The 23,663-nt window shown below is 44.5% G+C and overlaps 2 protein-coding genes across 2 annotated transcripts; one reads left to right on the top strand and one right to left on the bottom strand.

Moving 5' to 3' along the window:
* Positions 1-11,213: 11,213 nt before the first annotated feature.
* Positions 11,214-16,703, bottom strand: LOC311113494 (cytoglobin-2-like). The gene is made up of 3 exons (XM_084156723.1): positions 16,471-16,703; positions 11,652-11,883; positions 11,214-11,397 (listed from the first exon to the last, which is right to left on the bottom strand). The coding sequence occupies exons 1-3, from the start codon at positions 16,626-16,628 to the stop codon at positions 11,233-11,235; spliced, it is 555 nt and encodes a 184-aa protein (XP_084012849.1). The 5' UTR covers positions 16,629-16,703; the 3' UTR covers positions 11,214-11,232.
* Positions 16,704-20,627: 3,924 nt separating this feature from the next.
* Positions 20,628-23,647, top strand: LOC311113447 (uncharacterized protein). Its single transcript, XM_084156660.1, has 4 exons — positions 20,628-20,750; positions 21,670-21,934; positions 22,112-22,314; positions 22,692-23,647. The coding sequence occupies exons 1-4, from the start codon at positions 20,717-20,719 to the stop codon at positions 23,027-23,029; spliced, it is 840 nt and encodes a 279-aa protein (XP_084012786.1). The 5' UTR covers positions 20,628-20,716; the 3' UTR covers positions 23,030-23,647.
* The last annotated feature ends 16 nt before the right edge of the window (positions 23,648-23,663 follow it).

Raw genomic sequence — 23,663 nt, 5'->3', positions numbered from 1 at the left:
TGGCAAAACGGACTCTTTCTCATTGCAAATCCCACACAAGAATAAAGCCATCAAACAAGACTAGAGCCCTCAGACATCAAACTCCGAGCCTCCAACCAGAGCATGATAGGGATTGGAGCTCTCCGTCTAGACCAGTTGATGTATCGGTGGGTAGGCTTGAATGTACTCACGGTTTGACTTGGTTGTTGAATCGTCTGCGCAGAATGACTGACAGGGTCGAGATGATCAGGATCGTGGTGCACATGATCAACCTGGCCCACGCACCCAGCAGGCAGGCCGGGTCAGCATGAACAGCTCATGGGGGCTCCCTGTCCTACGATCCGGAGGGGCCAAGTTAGCGTAGCGTTAGCCTGTTAGCCTGTTAGCCTGTTAGCCTGTACGTCTCTCCTAGATGCCTGCTAAAACCTGGCTGGATTAGCAGGTGGGGATTAGACCAGATGAGATCACTGATACTGTACTAGCGTAAGCCACTATGTGATGTGTACGCACTTTCTCATTAATCTCTAATTAGACACGTATACCAGTTACATATGGAACTTCTGCTTGAGTTACTGGGCTAGAAAAAGTCTCAGAATTGATCATCTTCCTGTTTATCATTCAGTATTATCACAGGCTATCAATGATACTACCATGATGTGCCCCACAGAAGCCTATATTGAAGCCTTCCCTTATGGAAAACTTTTCAAAGGCCCCTGAATGCCAGACCCTTGGCAACATAATGAACCATTACAGGGAAGGGCACAAAGAAGGGATGGATGCTTTCTGTCCCTTCATGATCCCGGATGTCAATGAATGCCATCCTCCCCTGTCTTGTTAGAGTGAGGAGATTGGAAATGTGTCCCAGGCATTCTCATGCCATTCTCATGGCATTCTATCAGCACCGGAGACATGAAATTCCCCTTGTAGGCAGGCTCAGACTCCTCGCGGCCTGTCAGGAACGCTCTGAAGCATGGATATCGGATGGTTTTGGATCCACAGGAGCACCACCAGGAATGTGAATTGTACAAGTTCTGTGCGCATCTCATCTCTGGCTTGGAGAAGTGTTCCTAATTGTGAATTCTTCAGGTTTCTCCTCCACAGCCCTGTCATGATGGAGAGCCTCTTGGATCCATAAATCACCAAGAGATATGAATCTAAGAACCACTGCCACCTGCATGGTTATGGTATCTTGCCCTAGCTATTTTTCCACTACATTCTTTTAACCAAGTCTACGTTCTTTTAACTCATATAGATCCAAATTCAGATCAGTGAAAGGATGTTTGTTATTATGACATTTCCAAACCTGGTTGAATGCAGTGACATTAGACTATTGTTAACATTGCTATTACTTAACCCTCTATGACCCATTGGTCAAACTCATTCCATGGAGGGCCGAGTGTCTGCGGATTTTCGCTTCATCCTTGTACTTGATTGATGAATTAATGTCACTAATTAGTAAGGAACTCCCCTAATCTGGTTGTCTGGGTCTTAGTTGAAAGGAAAAACCAAAAACCCGCAGACATTCTGCCCTCTGTGGAATGAGTTTGACACCCCTGCTCTATGACATGGTCAAATATATCATAACCTGGCATATTTAACCCTTATTTTACCAAGTTGCAGCAACGACCTGTGCATGAGTTACAGTGGAGAAGAGAGGGGTTCTATGAATCAATTGGAGGCTGTGGATGATTAGGTAGCCATGGTAGTACGAACAATGCTTATTTCAACAGGACAATGACCCAACACACCTCCAGGCTGTGTAAGGGCTATTTTACCAAGAAGGAGAGTGATGGAGTGCTGCATCAGATGACCTGGCCTCCACAATCCCCCGACCTCAACCTCAGAGTGAAGGAAAAGGAGCCAACAAGTGCTCAGCATATGTGGGAACTCCTTCAAGACTGATGGAAATGCATTCCAGGTGAAGCTGGTTGAGAGAATTCCAAGAGCGTGCAAAGCTGTCATAAAGGGTGGCTATTTGAATCTCAAATATAAAATATATTTTGATTTGTTTAACACTTTTCTGCTTACTACATGATTCATATGTGTTATTTCATAGTTTTGATGTCTTCACTAATATTCTACAATGTAGAAAACCCTGGAATGAGTAGGTGTGTCCAAACGTTTGACTGGTACAGTATAATCATAGTCATATACAGTATTCCAAATACATATACAGATAATCATTTTGTTTTATATATTTAGACAAATATAAAGTCCAAGCTTTAAAACTGACTGACAAAAAAACAACAATTCACAACAAGAAGTCCCAGATGTAGTATATGATGTCTACATATGCTCAAGTGTGTGTGTTTGTGTGTGATATGATGTGCGTGTGTGTTCACGAGACAGTGTCAGAGAGGAAAACTCTGCAGACAGAGGGTACACAGCTGAAGGGAGAAAAAAAGATTATGTAGCCATTTTGTGAATAATGAGTAACATATGGCAGTGTTTAATAAACAACCTGTCAGGGCGGCTCACGACCCAACACAAATACCTAAGTCCTCTCCTCTTATAACCACAGAGAGCTCCAAGCTCATCATTAAGCTTGGGACCCTGGGTCTGAACCCCGCCCTGTGCAACTAGGTCCTGGACTTCCTGACGGGCCGCCCCCAGGTGGTGACGGTAGGAAACAACACCTCCACTTCGCTGATCCTCAACACTGGGGCCCCACAAGGGTGCGTGCTCAGCCCCCTCCTGTACTCCCTGTTCACCCATGACTGCGTGGCCAAGCACGCCTCCAACTCAATCATCAAGTTTGCAGATGACACAACAGTAGTAGGCCTGATTACCAACAATGACGAGACAGCCTACAGGGAGGAGGTGAGGGCCCTGGCGGAGTTGTGCCAGGGAAATAACCTCTCCCTCAACGTCAACAAAAAAAACGAAGGAGCTGATCGTGGACTTCAGGAAACAGCAGATGGAGCATGCCCCTATCCACATCGACGGGACCGCAGTGGAGAAGGTGAAAGCTTAAAGTTCCTCTGCATACACATCACTGACAATCTGAAATGGTCCACCCACACAGACAGTATGGTGAAGAAGGCGCAACAGCGCCTCTTCAACCTCAGGAGGCTGAAGAAATTCAGCTTGGCCCCTAAGACCCTCACAAACTTTTACAGATGCACAATTGAGAGCATCCTGTCAGGCTGTATCACCGCCTGGTAGGGCAACAGCACCGCCCGCAACCACAGGGCTCTCCAGAGTGTGGTGCGGTCTGCCCAACGCATCACCAGGGGCACACTGCCTGCCCTCCAGGACACCTACAGCACCTGATGTCATAAGAAGGGCAAAATGATCATCAAGGACATCAACCACCCGAGCCACGGCCTGTTCACCCCACTATCATCCAGAAGGCGAGGTCAGAACAGGTGCATCAAAGCTGGGACTGAGAGACTGAAAACAGCTTCTATCTCAAGGCCATCAGTCTGTTAAATAGACATCACTAGCCGGCTACCACCCGGTTACTCAACCCTGCACATTAGAGGCTGCTGCCCTATATACATAGACATGGAATCACTGGCCACTTTAATAATGGAACACTAGTTACTTTAATAATGTTTACATACTGCTTTGCTCATCTCATATGTATATACTGTATCCTATTCTACTGTATTTTAGTCAAAGCCACACCGACATTGTTTGTCCTAATATTTATATATTTCTTAATTCCATTATTTTACTTTCAGATTTGTGTGTATTATTGTGAATTGTTAGATACTACTGCACTGTTGGAGCTAGGAACACTACACCCGCAATAACGTCTGCTAAATATGTGTATATGACCAATACAATTTGATTTGATTTGAGGAGTTCAAGTAAGTACCAACAGGACCTCTGGATGAGGTTATGTGCTGACATAACCTGTTGTACTATGAGAAGGTTACATAGCCACATAGGTGATGCATTATGGATCTGCTACCAAATGCTGTTCTCTTGTCCCTGATACTATTAATAGGCAGTTTAATCCCAACATCCCTGTAACTGCTGAGTCAGATAGGTAGGCAGGTGTGTGTGTGTGTGTGTGTGCACATGCTTGTGTCTGTGTGTGTGTTCACTTCTCATTCACCTGCACTTCTCACCTTACTGTACAGCTTGGAATGTTGATGTAGGTGCACATGTGTGTTTGTGTCTTTGTTATCACCATGGGAACCTGTCCAAATGAGTCCCTGACTGTCACCAGCGCTGGCTAGAATGACAAGCTTGGTGACAAGAGACAGGTCGCCATGGTGAAACGTCACCATCCTGTCAACACAGCACACAGGGGTGCACACACACTGCTAAATACCACTGGAGTTATTCCTCTGCAAATACAGTAGGAGGTGGGAGATGTAGAATCTACTACAGGGATTTATCATTAAATTAAAACCAATACCATGATATTGGGAATTCTTCCCATCAACACTGTAAGACTCCGAGCAGTCATCGGATTTGCATAAATTTACAATAAAACAAAGTTATAACCACATCTGATGATACAGTACATGCTGATATATCGGCAAGAGAACCGGAATACATTACCACGTGGAATTAAAAAAAGGATGCCTTCTTCACTGTTTGAAGCTCCCACTGGTGCCCTTTGATAAAGAGCATTGCTCGGAGCATCAACCAGCGAACAGGCACGTTCATTAATCATTGATTAATGACATTTACATCTCATTATTGAATTAGCAGAGTGAAACAGAGGGACTTGCAAACCCAGTGCCTCTGTGCACCTGTTGGCAAGAGGTCCTGTGTGCTATTTCAGATTTCTGCACCAGAGGAGAGAAGGGGAGGGAAGAGAAGTAGCCTAGCCTGGTCCCAGATCTGTTTGTGCTCTTGCCAATTCCATTGCTCATTGTCAATGAGTGACAAGGAGTTGACATGATAGCACAAACAGATCTGGAACCAGGCTACTTCTTTTAGACTGACACTCTGGTTAGAAGAGAATAGAGAACTGAGTAGAATTGACTAACTGTATTTCATTCAAAGGAAATTCTGCACAGTCTTGGATAGTCAACACATATGCTCTTGGCAGATATATACCAGACACATTAAAATACATAAAACACATTACAAATAATATAGTCACACATTAAAAGACAGTCCAGACACCCTGAAACAAGTGTAGGTAATGATAACTTTATTGATAGTCATTGATAGTTAATTTCACCAGGTCTGCAAAGGTACACGTCTGTAGTAGGCTGTGCAAACATGCTAAAACAGCACAAAACCACTCCCACTCCCCCAGTCAACAAATGTATACACTACCAGTCAAATGTTTGGACACACCTACTCATTCAAGTTTTTTATTTTTACTATTTTTTACTATTTTTTCAATTGTAGAATAATAGTGAAGACATCAAAACTATGAAAAAACACATATGGAATCATGTAGTATCCAAAAAAAGTGTTAAACAAATACAAATATATTTTATATTTGAGATTCTTCAAATATCCGCCCTTTGCCTTGATGACAGCTTTGCACACTCTTGGCATTCTCTCAACCAGCTTCATGAAGTAGTCACCTGGAATTCATTTCAATTAACAGGTGTGCCTACTTAAAAGTTAATTTGTGGAATTTCTTTCCTTCTTAATGTGTTTGAGCCAATCAGTTTTGTTGGGACAAGGTAGGGGGGGTATACAGAAGATAACCCTATTTGGTAAAAAAGACCAAGTCCATATTATGGCAAGAAAAGCTCAAATAGGCAAAGAGAAACAACAGTCCATTTTCTTTAAGACATGAAGGTCAGTCAATCCGGAAAATGTCAAGAACTTTGAAAGTTTCTTCAAGTGCAGTTGCAAAAACCTTCAAGCGCTATGATGAAACTGGCTCTCATGAGGACCGCCACAGGAAAGGAAGACCTAGAGTTACCTCTGCTGAAGAAGATAAGTTCATTAGCGTTAACAGCCTCAGAAATTGCAGGCCAAATAAATGCTGCACAGAGTTCAAGTAACAGACACATCTCATCAACTATTCAGAGGAGACTGTGTGAATCAGGCCTTCATGGTCGAATTGCTGCAAAGAAACCACTACTAAAGGACACCAATAATAAGAAGAGACTTGCTTGGGCCAAGAAACATGAGCAATGGACATTAGACCGGTGGAAATTTGTCCTTTGGTCTGGAGTCCAAATTGGAGATTTCTGGTTCCAACAAACTTGTCTTTGAGAGACGCGGTGTGGGTGAACAGATGATCTCCGCATGTGTAGTTCCCACTGTAAAGCATGGAGGAGGAGGTGTTATGGAGGGGGTGCTTTGCTGGTGACACTGTCTGTGATGTATTTAGAATTCAAGGCACACTTAACCAGCATGGTTACCACAGCATTCTGCAGCGATACGCCATCCCATCTGGTTTGGGCTTAGTGGGACTATCATTTGTTTTCAACAGGACAATGACCCAACACACCTCCAGGCTGTGTAAGGGCTATTTTACCAAGAAGGAGAGTTATGGAGTGCTGCATCAGATGACCTGGCCTCCACAATATCCCGACCTCAACCCAATTGAGATGGTTTGGGATGAATCGGACGGCAGAGTGAAGGAAAAGCAGCCAACAAGTGCTCAGCATACAGTTGAAGTCGGAAGTTTACATACACCTTAGCCAAATACATTTAAACTAAGTTTTTCACAATTCCTGACATTTAATCCTAGTAAAGATTCCTTGTTTTAGGTCAGTTCGGATCACCACATTATTTTAAGAATGTGAAATGTCAGAATAATAGTAGAGTGATTTATTTCAGCTTTTATTTATTTCATCACCTTCCCAGTGGGTCAGAAGTTTACATACACTCAATTAGTATTTGGTAGCATTGCCTTTAAATTGTTTAACTTGGGTCAAACGTTTCGAGTAACCTTCCACAAGCTTCCCACAATAAGTTGGGTGAATGTTGGCCCATTCCTCCTGACAGAGCTGGTGTAACTGAGTCAGGTTTGTAGGCCTCCTTGCTCGCACACGCTTTTTCAGTTCTGCCCACAAATTGAGGTCAGGGCTTTGTGATGGCCACTCCAATACCTTGACTTTGTTGTCCTTAAGCAATTTTGTCACAACTTTGGAAGTATGCTTGGGGTCATTGTCCATTTGGAAGACCCATTTGCGACCAAGCTTTAACTTCCTGACTGATGTCTTGAGATGTTGCTTCAATATGTCCACATAATTTTCCTTCCTCATGATGTCATCTATTTTGTGAAGTGCACCAGTCCCTCCTGCAGCAAAGCACCCCCACAGCATGATGCTGCCACCCCCGTGCTTCACGGTTGGGATGGTGTTCTTCGGCTTGCAAGCATTCCCCTTTTTCCTCCAAACATAAAGATTGTCATTATGGCCAAACAGTTCTATTTTTGTTTCATCAGACCAGAGGACATTTCTCCAAAAAGTATGATCTTTGTCCCCATGTGCAGTTGCAAACCGTAGTCTGGCTTTTTTTATGGCGGTTTTGGAGCAGTGGCTTCTTCCTTGCTGAGCGGCCATTCAGGTTATGTCGATATAGAACTCGTTTTACTGTGGATATAGATACTTCTGTACCTGTTTCCTCCAGCATCTTCACAAGGTCCTTTGCTGTTATTCTGGGATTGATGTGCACTTTCCGCACCAAAATACGTTAATCTCTAGGAGACAGAACGCGTCTCCTTCCTGAGCGGTATGACGGCTGCGTGGTCCCACGGTGTTTATACTTGCGTACTATTGTTTGTACAGATGAACGTGGTACCTTCAGGCATTTGGAAATTGCTCCCAAGGATGAACCAGACTTGTGGAGGTCTACAATTTTTTTTATGAGGTCTTGGCTGATTTCTTTTGATTTTCCCATGATGTCAAGCAAAGAGGCACTGAGTTTGAAGGTAGGCCTTGAAATACATCCACAGGTACACCTCCAATTGACTCAAATGATGTCAATTAGCCTATCAGAAGCTTCTAAAGTCATTACATCCTTTTCTGGAATTTTCCAAGCTGTTTAAAGGCACAGTCAACTTAGTGTATGTAAACTTCTGACCCACTGGATTCGTGATACAGTGAATTATAAGTGAAATAATCTGTCTGTAAACAATTGTTGGAAAAATTACTTGTGTCATGCACCGACAAGTCCTAACCGACTTGCCAAAACTATAGTTTGTTAACAAGAAATTTGTGCAGTGCTTGAAAAACAAGTTTTAATGACTCCAACCTAAGTGTATGTAAACTTCTGACTTCAACTGTATGTGGGAACTCCTTCAAGACTGCTGGTAATGCATTCCAGGTGAAGCTGGTTGAGAGAATGCCAAGAGTGTACAAAGCTGTCATCAAGGCAAAGGGTGGCTATTTGAAGAATTTCAAATATAAAATATATTTTGATTTGTTTAACACTTTTTTGGTTACTACATGATTCCATATGTGTTATTTCATAGTTTTGATCCCTTCACTATTATTCTACAATGTAGAAAATAGTAAAAAGAAAGAAAAACCCTGGAATGAGTAGGTGTGTCCAAACTTTTGACTGGTACTGTATAATCATAGTCATATACAGTATTCCAAATACATATACAGATAATCGTTTTGTTTTATATATTTAGAAAAATATAAAGTCCAAGCTTTAAAACTGACTGACAAAAAAACAACAATTCACAACAAGAAGTCCCAGATGTAGTATATGATGTCTACATATGCTCAAGTGTGTGTGTTTGTGTGTGATATGATGTGCGTGTGTGTTCACGAGACAGTGTCAGAGAGGAAAGCTCTGCAGACAGAGGGTACGAGCTCACAGCTGAAGGGAGAAAAAAAGATTATGTAGCCATTTTGTGAATTATGAGTAACATATGGCAGTGTTTAATAAACAACCTGTCAGGGCGGCTCACGACCCAACACAAATACTCCTCCGCCCCCAGCTACTCAGAGGAACCGAGGAGCCTGACCTCTAACGGGGTTGCACTCAAGATCTGACGTCAAATGTTTTGCTAACAGTGTGAGACTGGTGCGTGTGTTGTACTGTAGGTGTAATGGGAGCAATAATTTATTACAGACTACAACTTCTACAGTAATCCACCTAATTTCCTCTCATCTACAGCCATTTGTCTCTTGCTGAATGAGTTTCTCATATTGTATTAGCTCGACTTCCTGTGTCGGTTATTTATCAGCCATGTAAGCGTACTATATATCCTTGATCTTGTAACTTTACTGCTGGCCTCCAAAGCAACAACAAAGGAGAAGGCAGTAGAATATGAGTATACTTATATTATTAGCCAAGTAGCCATGGTAGCAAAGCAAATAGAGGGACGTTTTCTCTCAGCATTTGGCCAGAGGAAAGAAAGGATGAGAGAGTAGGGGAGATATTTGATGAATGACCAGAAGAGGAAGAGCGGAGCCCCATTACTTCCTCATTAATGGTAAATGACAAAGCCGAGAGGGACCAGAGCGCAGGAGTTATCGTACACCATCAGAGACACAGAGGAGATTGGATTTAAATAGACATTCAAAATCCATTTGTAGTGAATTCAGGGAAAAGTCGGCAGTAGGGCTCCAACTTGTGACATTGTATTGTACATTTTACATTTTAGTCATTTAGCAGACGCTCTTATCCAGAGCAACTTACAGTTAGTGAGTGCATACATTTTTCATACTGGCCCCCCGTGGGAAACGAACCCACAACTCTGGCGTTGCAAGCGCCATGCTCTACCAACTGAGCTACAGGGGACTACAACCCAACATGGTGTACATGCCAACCCAACATGGTTTAAACTGGACCAAAGTATCTAGACCTCTTGGTAGGGTTGTAGAGTGATTAGTATATCAGATATGGTCGATATTAATATTTTTTCTTACCCTAGTGGTTCAGAGGTTAAATACCTGATTCTACTTCAAAGGGTCCGTTGTATTTCCAGCGACCTCCAGAGTCAGTTTCTTAAACCCTTAATGGGGAGTTTAATGAGGAAATGTAAACCAAGTAAATGCTCCGTAGATATTAGCATATGGGTGGTCCAAGTCAGCAGAGTGGTGTGTGTGTGTATGTGTGTGTGTGTTTGTGTGTGTGTGTTTGTGCGTGCATGCTTATAAAGAGGAGATGGTACCCTAACAGTGGTCTGTCAGCCTGTGGCTCTATCCCATCACTTTGAAACTGTTTGTAATTTACTTGGTTTACAGGGGCTATACGGACAACACCTCAGGGGCAATACAGACAACACCTCAGGGGCTATACAGACAACACCTCAGGGGCTATACAGACAACACCTCAGGGGCAATACAGACAACACCTCAGGGGCAATACAGACAACACCTCAGGGGCTATACAGACAACACCTCAGGGGCTATACAGACAACACCTCAGGGGCTATACAGACAACACCTCAGGGCAATACAGACAACACCTCAGGGGCTATACAGACAACACCTCAGGGGCAATACAGACAACACCCCAGGGGCTATACAGACAACACCTCAGGGGCTATACAGACAACACCTCAGGGGCAATACAGACAACACCTCAGGGGCTATACAGACAACACCTCAGGGGCAATACAGACAACACCTCAGGGGCTATACAGACAACACCTCAGGGGCTATACAGACAACACCTCAGGGGCTATACAGACAACACCTCAGGGGCTATACAGACAACACCTCAGGGGCAATACAGACAACACCTCAGGGGCTATACAGACAACACCTCAGGGGCTATACAGACAACACCTCAGGGGCAATACAGACAACACCTCAGGGGCTATACAGACAACACCTCAGGGGCTATACAGACAACACCTCAGGGGCTATACAGACAACACCTCAGGGGCTATACAGACAACACCTCAGGGGCTATACAGACAACACCTCAGGGGCTATACAGACAACACCTCAGGGCAATACAGACAACACCTCAGGGGCTATACAGACAACACCTCAGGGGCAATACAGACAACACCCCAGGGGCTATACAGACAACACCTCAGGGGCTATACAGACAACACCTCAGGGGCAATACAGACAACACCTCAGGGGCAATACAGACAACACCTCAGGGGCAATACAGACAACACCTCAGGGGCTATACAGACAACACCTCAGGGGCAATACAGACAACACCTCAGGGGCAATACAGTAAAGTACACACAATGAGTCAGTAGGGAGAGGGGAAAGATTCCCCCAAAAGTTGAACACAACAAGATATTCTATGAACAGTCTCAGCCCTAAAAAAATCACCTTTCAACATCCCTGTTCCCTTCATTTTTCTTGGACAGGGGCGTTACAGAGACCGAACTTCCCCTTCAGGATCCGTACAAACCATTAAAGCCCTGCACTCCCTTGCTATCGCCCCTCACACTGCTGAGCTGGAGAGCTGCACCCAGCCGACCTCTGTGTAGGCGCCCGTCACATGCCAGTACACCGCCCCCATCAGTTTGGTCCACACCATTTGCACCTCTGCCGTGAAGCATTCTGGGAAGTCCTCCGACAACACCTCCAGTATTACACCACACAGGATCTGAGAGACGGAGAAAGGGAGGGAGTGAGATAAACAATGAGGAGAAAGGTGAGAGGAAGAGGAGGGCAAGATGTAAAGAAAAAGAACAATTGGTAGATGAAGAAAGAGAGAGGAGTACAAATGGAGGAGAGCACCCTCATAGCCTTTCCAGTTGGCCTCAACTTCAAACAGAGCAATGCAACTTCAGTCCTCTCCCCTCAAAACCTTTCAGAGGGACATTAGGGACCACTAACACAGACAAGCCACCCCCTCACCTTAAAGTACATGGGCTCCACCTTGTGTTTGACAGCATGAGCCTTGCCCACCAGAGCCAGAACAGACGACACTTTCTCTGGGTCGTGGAGGTTCTCGACCACCGTGTTGATGGCGCCCATCACCCGGCGGGCGTGGTGCCTTAGCTGGACACTGCGCTCCATCTCCTCTGGGTCATCCATGTCCTGAAACTGGCTGAAGTACTGCTTGGCCGATGGGAAGTTCACAAAGAACCTGGAGGACAGAAGAGCAATAACATTCTTACTCTAACGTGATTTTCCTGGAACTTCTGGTGACAAGGTTTATCTATGGCTCTGGGTAGAAGTTAGTGTACTCATAATATCATAATATACACAGAACGACCATGCAATCAAACAATATCAGGGGAAGTCCAAGAAACTGGGGGACAAAAGAGTCAGAGTTAGACTTAGTACAGGGCCATGATGGTACAAGCACAGCTTATGTGGATATCATCCATGCTGGTTTCAAATGTTCCAGGACAATGATATTCTAATTAGACAATAACACTCTTATTCGAATGTCCTCATAATCCACACAGAGCAAGACAGAAGATATCAAAATGCCTACAGGCAATCACATGATGTCAGTGTAAAAATGAGGGATGAATAATATGTCAGTTAATACCCTCTGCAAAAGTCACTGAAATTACTGAAGTTACTGAAATCGGTACTAGTGGGGAATATGTACGCTTCATAACATTTGACCAATGCATTCAAGCTTGAAGATTTCTGAATCTACTCATTGAATGGATGCCCTGTGGCCATAAAGTCACACGCGTAAAAAAAAAAAATCTGGAGACATTATTGCTCGTTGTAATGTGTGACCTAGAGCTAATGACAAGTACCCAAAGTTTTCAAAATGCACAATGTGCCTTGAGTTGTAATCATCCTATTAACATAGCCTCATCTGCACCTAGGTGATTGGGCTTACTTATCACTTGTCACGACTTGGGTTTACGACTCAAGTGTTTACGTTCTGCGAGTGGAGTGTGCTGCTCAATTCTCATGATTTCTCGTGTCTACTTGGAGCTTTGGAGAATCCGCTCAGGGCGCCGCCAACACGGCAACGCGGGGTGATTGGCAGACGGGAATGGTAAAGTGGTGCTGATGAGGCGAGGAGCGTTACGATCGTTACGTTTCTTTTAGTGTAATTAGAGGCAGGTGCTGCTGGGTACCGGAGGAGCGAGATGGGTGGCAGTCGATGTTCCTCTCGGAGCATTTCACCCGCGGTGACTGTGTGTAGGAGGTTTCCTCTGTCTAAATGCTTCAGCCACATAACAATACCTGCCATACACAGCAATGAAGGATGCAAAAAACTCAATGTCCTGTGACTGCTTTGTCATCCACAACAGTAGATACCAGCCTCCATGCCAGCCTTGCATGTCCTAAAGTGCTTTTGTCAAGTCCTTCCCTCTCTAGTCACAGATGCTGTATATCCTGCAGCACTAAACACTTTTCCTGAATGGAAAATAATGGAACTTCAAAAGGAAGAGCACCTCTCTGAGGATTACTGGACTTCACACAGAGGGTACTATGACTGATGTGTGTGCTGTCTATGGACTAGTTTGAACTGCAAGTTCTTTTAGAGCCATACAGTAAAGCCCATTCTCCAACCACCCTATGAGATGTAAGCTGAGAGAATGGGAATCGCCCGGCTTTGTTTTGATTGAGGTCTACAGTTTGTACGTCACCACCACCGAGACTGACCACATCAGGGCACCTCAAGACCACATCAGGGCACCTGTGTATTTTTGCCGATAAGACTATAATGAAGTTTCCACAAGCTTACAAGGCGGTGCACTGCTCGTACAAGGAGATATATGGGGGATATTTTTTGCTTTTTGACTCTGTCCTCACCTTTTCTGGTGAAAGCACAGCAAACAAATATGTAAACAAATGAATAATTGAAACATACACACACACATACACTCGTCTTGTTTCACCCCTGACCCAATTTGACTTGTGTAAGTGCTTTACACCAGTGCGGCTGACTGGGTACGAGGGTTTAGTTATTCAGCGTTGGTTAGGTTTGGCCCCTGGCAGCAGTGCTACACTACACTACACCGCATCCCCGCAGATCCTGTGACATGCTATGCTACGCTACGCTACAGAGGCGCCTGCTTGCCTGTAGCTGTCCCCAAGCCAAGCTCTCCCAGCTGTCGCTGCTTCACGCAGTCTTTGAAACAACAAGGGACACTAGCTTGTTGTTCCTTGCAGATAAACACGAAAGTCCCTTAGAGCTTTGTGAGGAAAGGACTTTTTCTCTTAGAAGTCAGAAATGAAGGACTTTTTGCGTATACCTCGCCAATCCCCTTTAGCGCCCCCTTCATAGGTACAAGCGTATTGCGCAATATACTGTTAAATATACAAACAGTGTATATCCACTTTTATATCTGCATGTATATTTCTACATCTCGTATCTATATAATGCAAGACAGTTAAAACATTTGCCCTGAAACCCTAACACAACCAGAACCAGAGAGTGACAGAGTGGAGTGTCTGGAGTGTCAAAGATGCTCTCACACTGAATTCCCCCAACCTGTCGCTGCATTTAAATGAAGTCATCAAAGCAGCACCGTTAGTGGTTTGTTAGTCACATTCTAATTAGTCTTGAAGGGTTCTTTTCGGAAGGCAACACACTTTCTAGTACTGAGAAAAACGACCTTGACTAATTTGTGCGAGCATTAGACACAGCACAGAGGGATGGTTTATCTTTATGGTTGTTCAAAGCACTTCATGAAATCAAATCAAGTCTCAACTCCTCAGTCTTCAAGATGGACCACTTTGGAGAACTCCATATCCATCATGCTAGTATCAGAAGCATCACAGCCTAATACTATTGCTCAATGTTTGGCGATTTAATTGAGCTGCCAGTACTCGAGATGGCCGGAGGTGGTCTCCTCATTGGTGAAATTGCATTTGTGCGCATTGATAATGACATTAGCCCAGGCTATTGTCACTTTGTATTCTTTCCGACAATCCAAGCAGAAGGATAGAAATGCAAATAGCTAAGCATTCACATGGCGAACCATAGAAGTCAACCGAACCGTGGAAGGCTTTGACCCAGTATCCATCCACTCTTCAATGTGCTTTCAGGATAGCTATTAGACCATTATCCATCCACACAGATGACCTGCTTACTCGGGCCATCTGCTTGTTAATAGGAGCAGGCCAATTAGTGGGTTCAGTGATGTCTCCCCTTCCCTGAATCAGAGGGATGTTAGGGAGTGTGACATAGGTTCAGATGAGAGGCTTTGCACTGAGGAGGATCATCAGACCCAGCAGAGCATTCAAGCCTGGGCATGTCAAGAGAGCCTGTGATGTTGTTGTCAAGGGACAGAGAGAAAGAAAGAAAGAAAGAAAGAAAGAAAGAAAGAAAGAAAGAAAGAAAGAAAGAAAGAAAGAAAGAAAGAAAGAAAGAAAGAAAGAAAGAAAGAGAATGGGAGGGAGACGGATAGTGAGAAAGAAAGTGAGGGAGAGAGGAAGAGATATGGAGAATGAGAGAGAGACGGGAGGGAGCGTCGAGAGAGGCAGTGAAGTGCCAAAGCTTGTTGCTGTTACCCACAGATAAGAACGCAACACACATGCACGTATGTACGCACTCACACACACACACACACACACACACACACACACACACACACACATACAACTCTACACACTCTCTGCCCTCAGAGCTCTCCCTAAGGGACTATCTTGTCGCGCCGACCCAAAATCAGAGCACATCACTGCCTTAGCAACGCCATGCTGTCCGTTTTAACGAGCCCTCTTGGCATTCCATGTGGAACACTGAGACAACACTGAGACAACACTGAGACAACACTGAGACAACACTGAGACAACACTGAGACAACACTGAGACAACACTGAGACAAAAGTCAAATGCATCCCAGCTCAGTCAGACAGTGACTATTTCTTCAGATGCATAGCCTCAGTATGAAGACCAACAAACAAACATAAACAAAGTGACAGACAACTTGTAATATTTGAATTCCAATAAAGAAAGCATAAAAAGTCATCAGCAAGGTGCCACAGAAAGATACCTGCTAAACTGGTGGATTAGGTTCCATTTTAGAGTGAAGATGTTCCATTAATTTGAAAGATGTGACAGGTAAAATATGTAAAATCAACTGAACAGCTAGAACAGGAATGTCTGCCTCAGACAGGTGGACATTTAAGCAGAAAAATGTGCTGTCCCTCAATTATAGCGTCTTACAAAAATAGTCTGTAGAACGAAGAGGGCTTCTGAGAAATTGCTTTTTAATGAGGACAGAAGTGAGTGAATGAGAACAGAATTGTCTATGTGTGTGTGTGTGTTCTGTTCAGTGTGGACTCAATCTCCCTGCCTTTTCCAGAGCCTGCTGTGGGATTTCATAGAAATGCATGAGCCCCCTCCAATCTGCACGAATCTATGGAAAACACACATCCAGCAGTGCTCAGGTGCAGTAAACATCAGTGGAAATCACCCTCCACTCAGGACTTTTTGCCCAAACTTTCCTATGCCTGATAAGATGCTGTACATGAGAATGTCATTTTAAAATTGTACTCCACTAAAATTGTAGACCCCCCCCCCCCACCCCAATGCCCTCAGGCCCCACCTGCTACACAAACCTTATGAGGACCCCCTGGTACTCCACGTACCTTATGGGGACCACCAGCCGCAACACTATGAGGACTCTAAGCCCCACGTACTTAATGAGGACCATCAGCCCTATATGTGCCTTATGAGGACCTCCAGCCCCACCACAATGGAGACCAACAGCCCCACTACTATGAGGACCCCCCCCACCTGACCACATACCTTATGAGGACCGACACCCCCACGTCCTCGCAGTTCTCGTAGACGGGTCCCCAGGTGTTCTGGATGATCTCCCGCTCGGCATCGGTCAGCGGCTCGGCCCGCTCTGGCCGCTCCCCACGCTCCATCGTCTCTCCTCCTACGTCTCTCGGCGACTCCATCCGAGACGACCTTCGCCGCAGCAGCTCGGAGGCTCCCGCCAGCAGCGAGCGGGGGAGGTAGGGAGCGAGGGAGGGGGGGAGGGAGAGGGAGAGCTGTGAACCCACGGCGACGGAGACGAAGGGATGGAGGAGACAGACGGAGCAGCCTTGTACGCGACCCACCCACCCCCCACCCAAACCACCCCTCTCTCCCTTCGCTCTCCTCTCCTCCAAAACTTGTCCTCCACTGTTAATACCACTTCTTTTTTTTTACTCCCCTCACTCTTTCTCTCTTTCTCAGTTTCTTTGTTTCTTTCCTTCTCTGGTACGGGAGCTGTCTTCTCTCTGAACTTCTGTGTTTGTGAGGACCTGATGGAATGACGGAGGGAGTGGGAGAGAGGGGTGGAGAGAAAGGAGAGGGGGTGGAATAGAGAGCATCTAGGATCTCTGTAGTGTCCACCCGCCTCCCTCTCACACTCTCTCCTCTCTCTCCCTCCTTCCCTCTCTCTTTCTCTCTCTCTCTTTCTCGCTTTCATTTTGTCTACCTAATGTGCGCACACACGCAAACACAAGCACACACTCCTCACAACTGTTTTTATAGAGCGATGCCGCTGTCTCCATTCCTGGGAGGGCACAGACAACCAGGCAGACAAACAAGTGAGAGTGTGTGTATGTGTGTGTGTGTGTGTGTGTGTGTGTGTGTGTGTGTGTGTGTGTGTGTGTGTGTGTGTGTGTGTGTGTGTGTGTGTGTGTGTGTGTGTGTGTGTGTGCGTGTGTGTGCGGTGGGGTTCTGTGTCATCTCATGAGAGAGCCTGTATAAACTGTGACAGATAAAACTATAGGAAGCCTCTGTCTCTCCACAGACTCTCACAGGACATTGTGCCTGACAGTTTGACAGGTAAAGGAAATAGAAGAGAGAGAGTAAAAAAGAGAGGTTACCATTTGCGTTCAGGCTATTGAGAAAGTTATGAAATAAATAATGGAGGTCAAGAAATAAGGGTAAAACGTCAATTACATTATCTGTCATAGAGTATTTCTCACTGATTCAATTGTATTGGATGTATGATTCATAAAAAATCTTGATGAAACCATTCAAAAGTAAATTCAACTAAAGTCTTGGATCGTCTGGTTTGAAATTACACTTTGATTTGTGCAATGCAGACAGACAAACACAAGAAGATTGAAGAAACCTGCTACTGAAGGGGTCAATATGAATTGAAGATATTGAAAATGTCACATTTGACATTCGCTCGGTGGTCGCCACAGCCAGAGGAGACGGTTAAGAAACTGCTGGCTAGACAAAAGGGGGGAAAAAGAGAAAAGGAGGCTACGGTGACAGTTTTATTGTGCCATGGAGGCTATTGAAAAAGCCTGCCTGCCGTTGAGATAGAGCTGTCACAGCATTTGAAAGATGACAGATTTCTGCACAAAGCCAAGTGTGGCACCCGTCAACACTAAACTGAATTGCACACTGTCTGACAGACGTTCCACGTGTCACTTAGGCTGCATTTACACAGTCAGCCCAATTCTGATCTTTTTCCCAATTATTATTATTAAAGCTCTGATCTGATTGGCCATAAAGATCAGAATTAGGCTGCCTGTGTAAACGCAGCCTTAGGGTGAGCAAATACTAAGTCTGTGACATTGGGCTTTGTCAAAACCTATATGGACATAATTAAATAACCACCCGCTCATATACATACAGAATACACTGTTCATAGTATAGTATGAGTATAAAGAATTTCTACTGTGGGAATATAAAGTTATTGGCCACTAACATCTACTGTAACACAAAGCATATTGCCAATTGGCAAAGGTTTGTTCAAAATCTCACTAGAATATGAAGACCGAGTCCCAGACTACTCGTACATGTACAAAGCATTTGTACTGTGTAAATGTAGCTTGGGCCAAGTTAGCGTTTATGATGCTAGTGTATGATAATATTCATATTATCGCCTCTCCATCTCAGCCCTAGTAAGTAAGCAACATGTACACTGAGTGTACAAAACATTAGGAATGCCTGCTCTTTCCATGACATAGAGTGACCAGGTGAATGCTATGATCCCTTATTGATGTCACCTGTTAAATCCACTTCATTCAGTGTAGAGCAGGGGTCTCCAACCTTTTCTAGCATGAGAGCTTTTAAAAATGAAACATGTCGGAGCTACACATTTATTTTGCTTTCAACATTTATTTGCTACTCATTCTTCTCCTCTCTGCAACTCTTCCCAGAATCCTTTCTGTCAATATACCTGGTCGAATAATGGTTAATAAACAACTCTAAGGGGGGGCCCTATAAAATGTGATTTATTTTACAAATTATGTTTTATATTTTCCCAAATGATGTTCTCAGTTTAATTTTTCTTGGATTTAGATTTAGTTTTGTTTTTCACTCTTAAAATTACAATTGTTTATAGAGAAACAACGAAAATGTCCATGTTAGAGTCCATGTTAATGCTTAAATCACATCAGAAGAACACATTAGGTCGTAAAGGATTGTCTGACTTCTTGGCTCGTTCAGTGTGACAGAGCCTAGGTGAGGAATGTGCCATCAAATGTGCTGGTCTAGCAACGGTTCTGTACTGTTGCTGCTCATTTAATGGCAAAGTTTGCAAATAACAAATAATAGATACAAATGATATACTTACTCATGATATACTTCTGCCAGGTAAGCCTACGTTGCAGTTAACATTTAATTGAGAAGGTTTTGGGGGAAAGTATTTCTGTCAACCCACAAGATGGTTATCACATCAACTGGCTACACACAGAGTGATAGACGCATGTGCACACCACACAGACAGACAGGGACAATATTGTTGGAAATTAATTGCCAGATATTGTGTTAGGTTTGGCTTTTGAAGTCAATAGTGGCTAACCAGGGGTGGGATAATGTCAAGTTGTGTTGATTAAATAGTAGCTGGTAGCTTGCGGTGTCTGATACTTGTGAGATTTATTTATGACAGTTTGCGGTGGAACACTTGAAAATTGCATGTACTTTCAGAATTGTTTGGCGAGCTACTCATTGGTGGGCTACAGGCTACTGGTAGCTTACGAGCTACTGGTAGCTCGCGACCGACCTGTTGGAAACCCCTGGTGTAAATGAAGGGGAGGAGACGGGTTAAACAAGGATTTTTAACCTTGAGACAATTGAGACATGGATTGTGTATGTGTGCCATTCTGGGTGAATGGGCAAGACAAAAGATTGAAGTGCCTTTGACCGGGGTATGGTACCACTTGTGTCAAGAACTGCAGAGCTGCTGGGTTTTTCACGCTCAACAGTTTTACGTGTGTATCAAGAATGGTCCACCACCCAAAGGACATCAAGCCAACTTGACACAACTGTGGCATTGGAGTCAAAATGGTCCTCTGTAGCTCATCTGGTAGAGCACGGCGCTTGTAACGCCATGGTAGTGGGTTCGATCCCCGGGACCACCCATACACAAAAATGTATGCACGCATGACTGTAAGTCGCTTTGGATAAAAGCGTCTGCTAAATGGCATATTATATTATATTATATTATTAAAATGGGCCAACATCCCTGTCGAATGCTTTCGACACCTTGTAGTCCATGCCCTGACGGATTGAGGCTGTTCTGAGGACAAAAGTGGGTGCAACAATATTCAAATCTAATTATTCAACACATAATTCCAGTAAATAGCTCTTGACCTGGAGGGTGAATTGTGACATTTGAAGTGCCACTCACTCTGAAGTGAGTGCATTGTTAGACTGTTTATGGTCAGTAAAAATAAATCAGATGCAGAAAAGTGCAATCTTATGTAGGTCAACTATTTATTCCAGATTGCCTGTTACCATGCCAAGTCAAAGCCACAAGTGAATATGTTCTGTATTATGGATTGCACAGAGCATCCCTTTTCTCTGTGATGATGGAATTGACTTCACTTGACAGAACATACCAGAAACTTTACGCGCGGTCCTTTGACCCCATCTTGTGGACACTCCACGGTCCTGCACAATTTTCGGCTCGCCAGTTTGCCAGATTTCCCGAGAAGTTGAGTTACACGTCAGAATGGAACCTGTACTGGTGAGTGGTCGTGTACAGTGACCTCAACATTTTGTGTGTGTCAGCTGATCCCGGATATATGCAGCTATGGAACGTGTGGTGGAGATGGCAAATAACGGTGGTGAGCACGACATAAACTGCTACGTCTGACATTACATATTTTATTGTTCATAAATACATAACCAGCATGTGTCATTTTTTCTTTTGATATGCGGCTCTGTGATTTTCCTGTGCTCGCGCTGGCCCATAATAAACAATGCAACATTTATACTTTCATCTTCTATCTGCTTTGCCTCCGCATGGGTAGACGTGCTGTGCTGCTTGCACTTGTGCCTTGAATGGCAAAGCGTTTTAGCAACTAGCCTACGTCACCAGGCAAATAAGGGGCTTCGGCTTTTGCTTTGACAGTGAAAGTGATAATATCGGCTTTGCTTTGTATGACAGCTGAACCCCAATCGACAACAAATAGCCTACAGGCCGTTCACAGTTAAATTACATTCATGATTGAACGTTTTGCCAGGGTTGTAATCATTAGCCGATTCTGTTGCAAATCGTTTCGCCCTGTTGCAAAACCGTTTACTCCAAACGGAAAACGCAAACGAGAGTTTCTGTTAGACAAATTCAAGTAGGGTCCCTCCCGTTTTCTTTATGCTTCCTTCTTAAAAGTAATCGGTTTCCAAAAATAATACACCCCACGTATGTTTCCCTAATGTTCACCAATGTGAACCCCTTATATTCAGCCCTGTAGTTTATCGTGCAGCTCCATATAAAACATAATGTTGAACTTCATAGCCTATGCATCATCATTGGAAAGACTAGGCGGCCTACCTGTGGAGTTATTTCCTTACCATCTGTACTGTCTATCTAATTTCTGAAATAGCAATTGAGGAGGAACAGTCATTGAGGCTTGAACTAGTGTTACAGGATAAGTGCACTAAGGCCCAGACCTCTTGGCAAAGGTAATATCTGAGGATTCTATACCAATGGTCTACGACTTTGATATTGCCTCTCACTTTTTCCCTCCCCCTTCCTCTCCCCAGGTTTCTCCCTCGCTGGCCCCTCCACCACTCCCCGCAAGCGACAGGTGCGATTCTCCGCCCGCCACGACATCCTGTTGCTCCGTGAGGTCATTGCTCAGAACCCGTTCTGTTCCAAGGAGTCGGGTCGTATCTGGGCCCGCGTCGGGGAGATCATCACTGCAGCCCTGCAGGACGAGAGCTTTGAGGTGGACGCCCGGCGCTGCAGGGAGAGGACCATGCTGCTGCTGGACTACTACAAGAAGCAGGACTTCCCCAGCCTACGCAGGTTGGTCAAGACTGGCCAGAAGTTGACATAAGACATCCAAGTTGACATTAGACACACATACACAGGAGTCTACATAAGGCTTAATAGGAGGAATGTATTAGAAGCTGATACCCAACCTTGTGTGTGTGTGTGTGTCTGTCTGTGTCTGTTAATGCTTATGCACCTGTATGTGTTCAGGTTTGGGACAGAGAGGCTGTATGCCCAGAAAGAAGACCTACTCCACGAGGTGTTGGAGCTGGAGGCAGAGAAGGGTCTTCTGGCCAGTGGGGAGAGTAAGTACCAGGATGAGGAACTCAGGAAACGAGCCCTGGAAGAGCTGGCTAGTCTACCAGAGCAGGACAAACCCATCATTATCTCCACACAAACAGGACATCCCAAAGGTAAGAAACCCATACAAGTCTGTTTAGATCTGTGGGGGGAGAAAATATATTTTAGATCTGTGATCATATCCAAAGGGAGGAAGGAAATACGACACACACCTGAAGAGAATACTGTTATTATAGCCGTACTGTGTCCAAACTAGTGGTTCCCCTGCAATTGCTTAGAATGCCCTGCCCTTGCCCCGCTTAAAACAGTTGTCTCTGTGTGTGTCGATACTCAAGAGACACACACAGTGACATGTTTGCTCCTCTGCAAAAATGTTTGAGTGACTACAGACCAAAGAAATGATAACCAAAAAACTTTGACCTTTTGAGACTTTATCCTCCCCATCTCAACCATGTCCCTCTCTATTCTCTCCCCTCCCTGCCCCCTTCAGTCCCCACGACCCCAGAGCCCGAGGAGGAGCAGGAGGACCTGGCAGAGCTCTCGCTAGTCTCGGCGGCGCCCATGGCCAAGCAGCCTTGCCAATGCTGCTGCCAGACCTACTCAGAGATCCTAAGCTTCCTGGAGAAGCGCTCGGAGGCGGAACAACGACTGCGGGAGGAGGAGCTATCGCTGAGGAGAGAGGAGCTAGAGATCCAGAGGAGTAAGATCACCCTGGAGAGAGAGAGGCTCGGGGCGGAGAGGAAGGAGAGGGAGAGGAGGTTTGAGCTGGAGAGCCAGGAAAGACAGGTGATATTGGACCTGCTAAAGGAGAAGGTGCTCAAAGGATGAGAGGATTGATGAGGAGGTGGGGTGGTGGAGGAGGGCAGAAGGAACCCTAGGTGTATGGTGTGGACATAACATTAAGACGTCGGGAGGGTGGTACTCCCTCTGCCTCTTGTTCTACGCCAATGGCCTTAGTGAAGGAATCTGCTGTGACACCCATTTCCAAGTGTGGAGATCCATGCCTAGCATTGAGCTAAGCTGGACGACTAAAACACTGTGACTAAAAATAGGTAGCACATCCATCCTCACACTGTACATACCCACACATTATCTTATTAAACAAACCCTTTGGTGATAGAATTCCAAGCTGTTCATCGAAGGTCATTTTTATAGTGAAAATACAAAAATAGCCAACAATTCTCCCAATGTCAATTAACTCTTTAGTCAATTCTGACTTTGTGTTCATTATTATGAAGCTGCTCCTGCTGAAAATTCCAAGAAAGTACTTACATAACCTATTAATGATATGGATGGCTGCAAGCAATTTATAAACTTTTTGTCAATTGAGGAAAGAGTGAAGAAATGTTTTAATAAAGTATGTAGGCTTCTAGGAAATGTATGACCAAGTTGTGTAACAATGTTTTATTTTATTTGTATTGTATTAAATTATACATGACCTACCGTTCCCCCTGAAATACCA

The sequence above is a fragment of the Coregonus lavaretus genome, assembly GCF_964263955.1.
Source record: "Coregonus lavaretus genome assembly, chromosome: 40".
NCBI classification, from domain to species: domain Eukaryota; kingdom Metazoa; phylum Chordata; class Actinopteri; order Salmoniformes; family Salmonidae; genus Coregonus; species Coregonus lavaretus.
The sequence above is the reverse complement of the archived record's forward strand: the minus strand, read 5'-3'. Positions and strand labels throughout refer to the sequence as shown.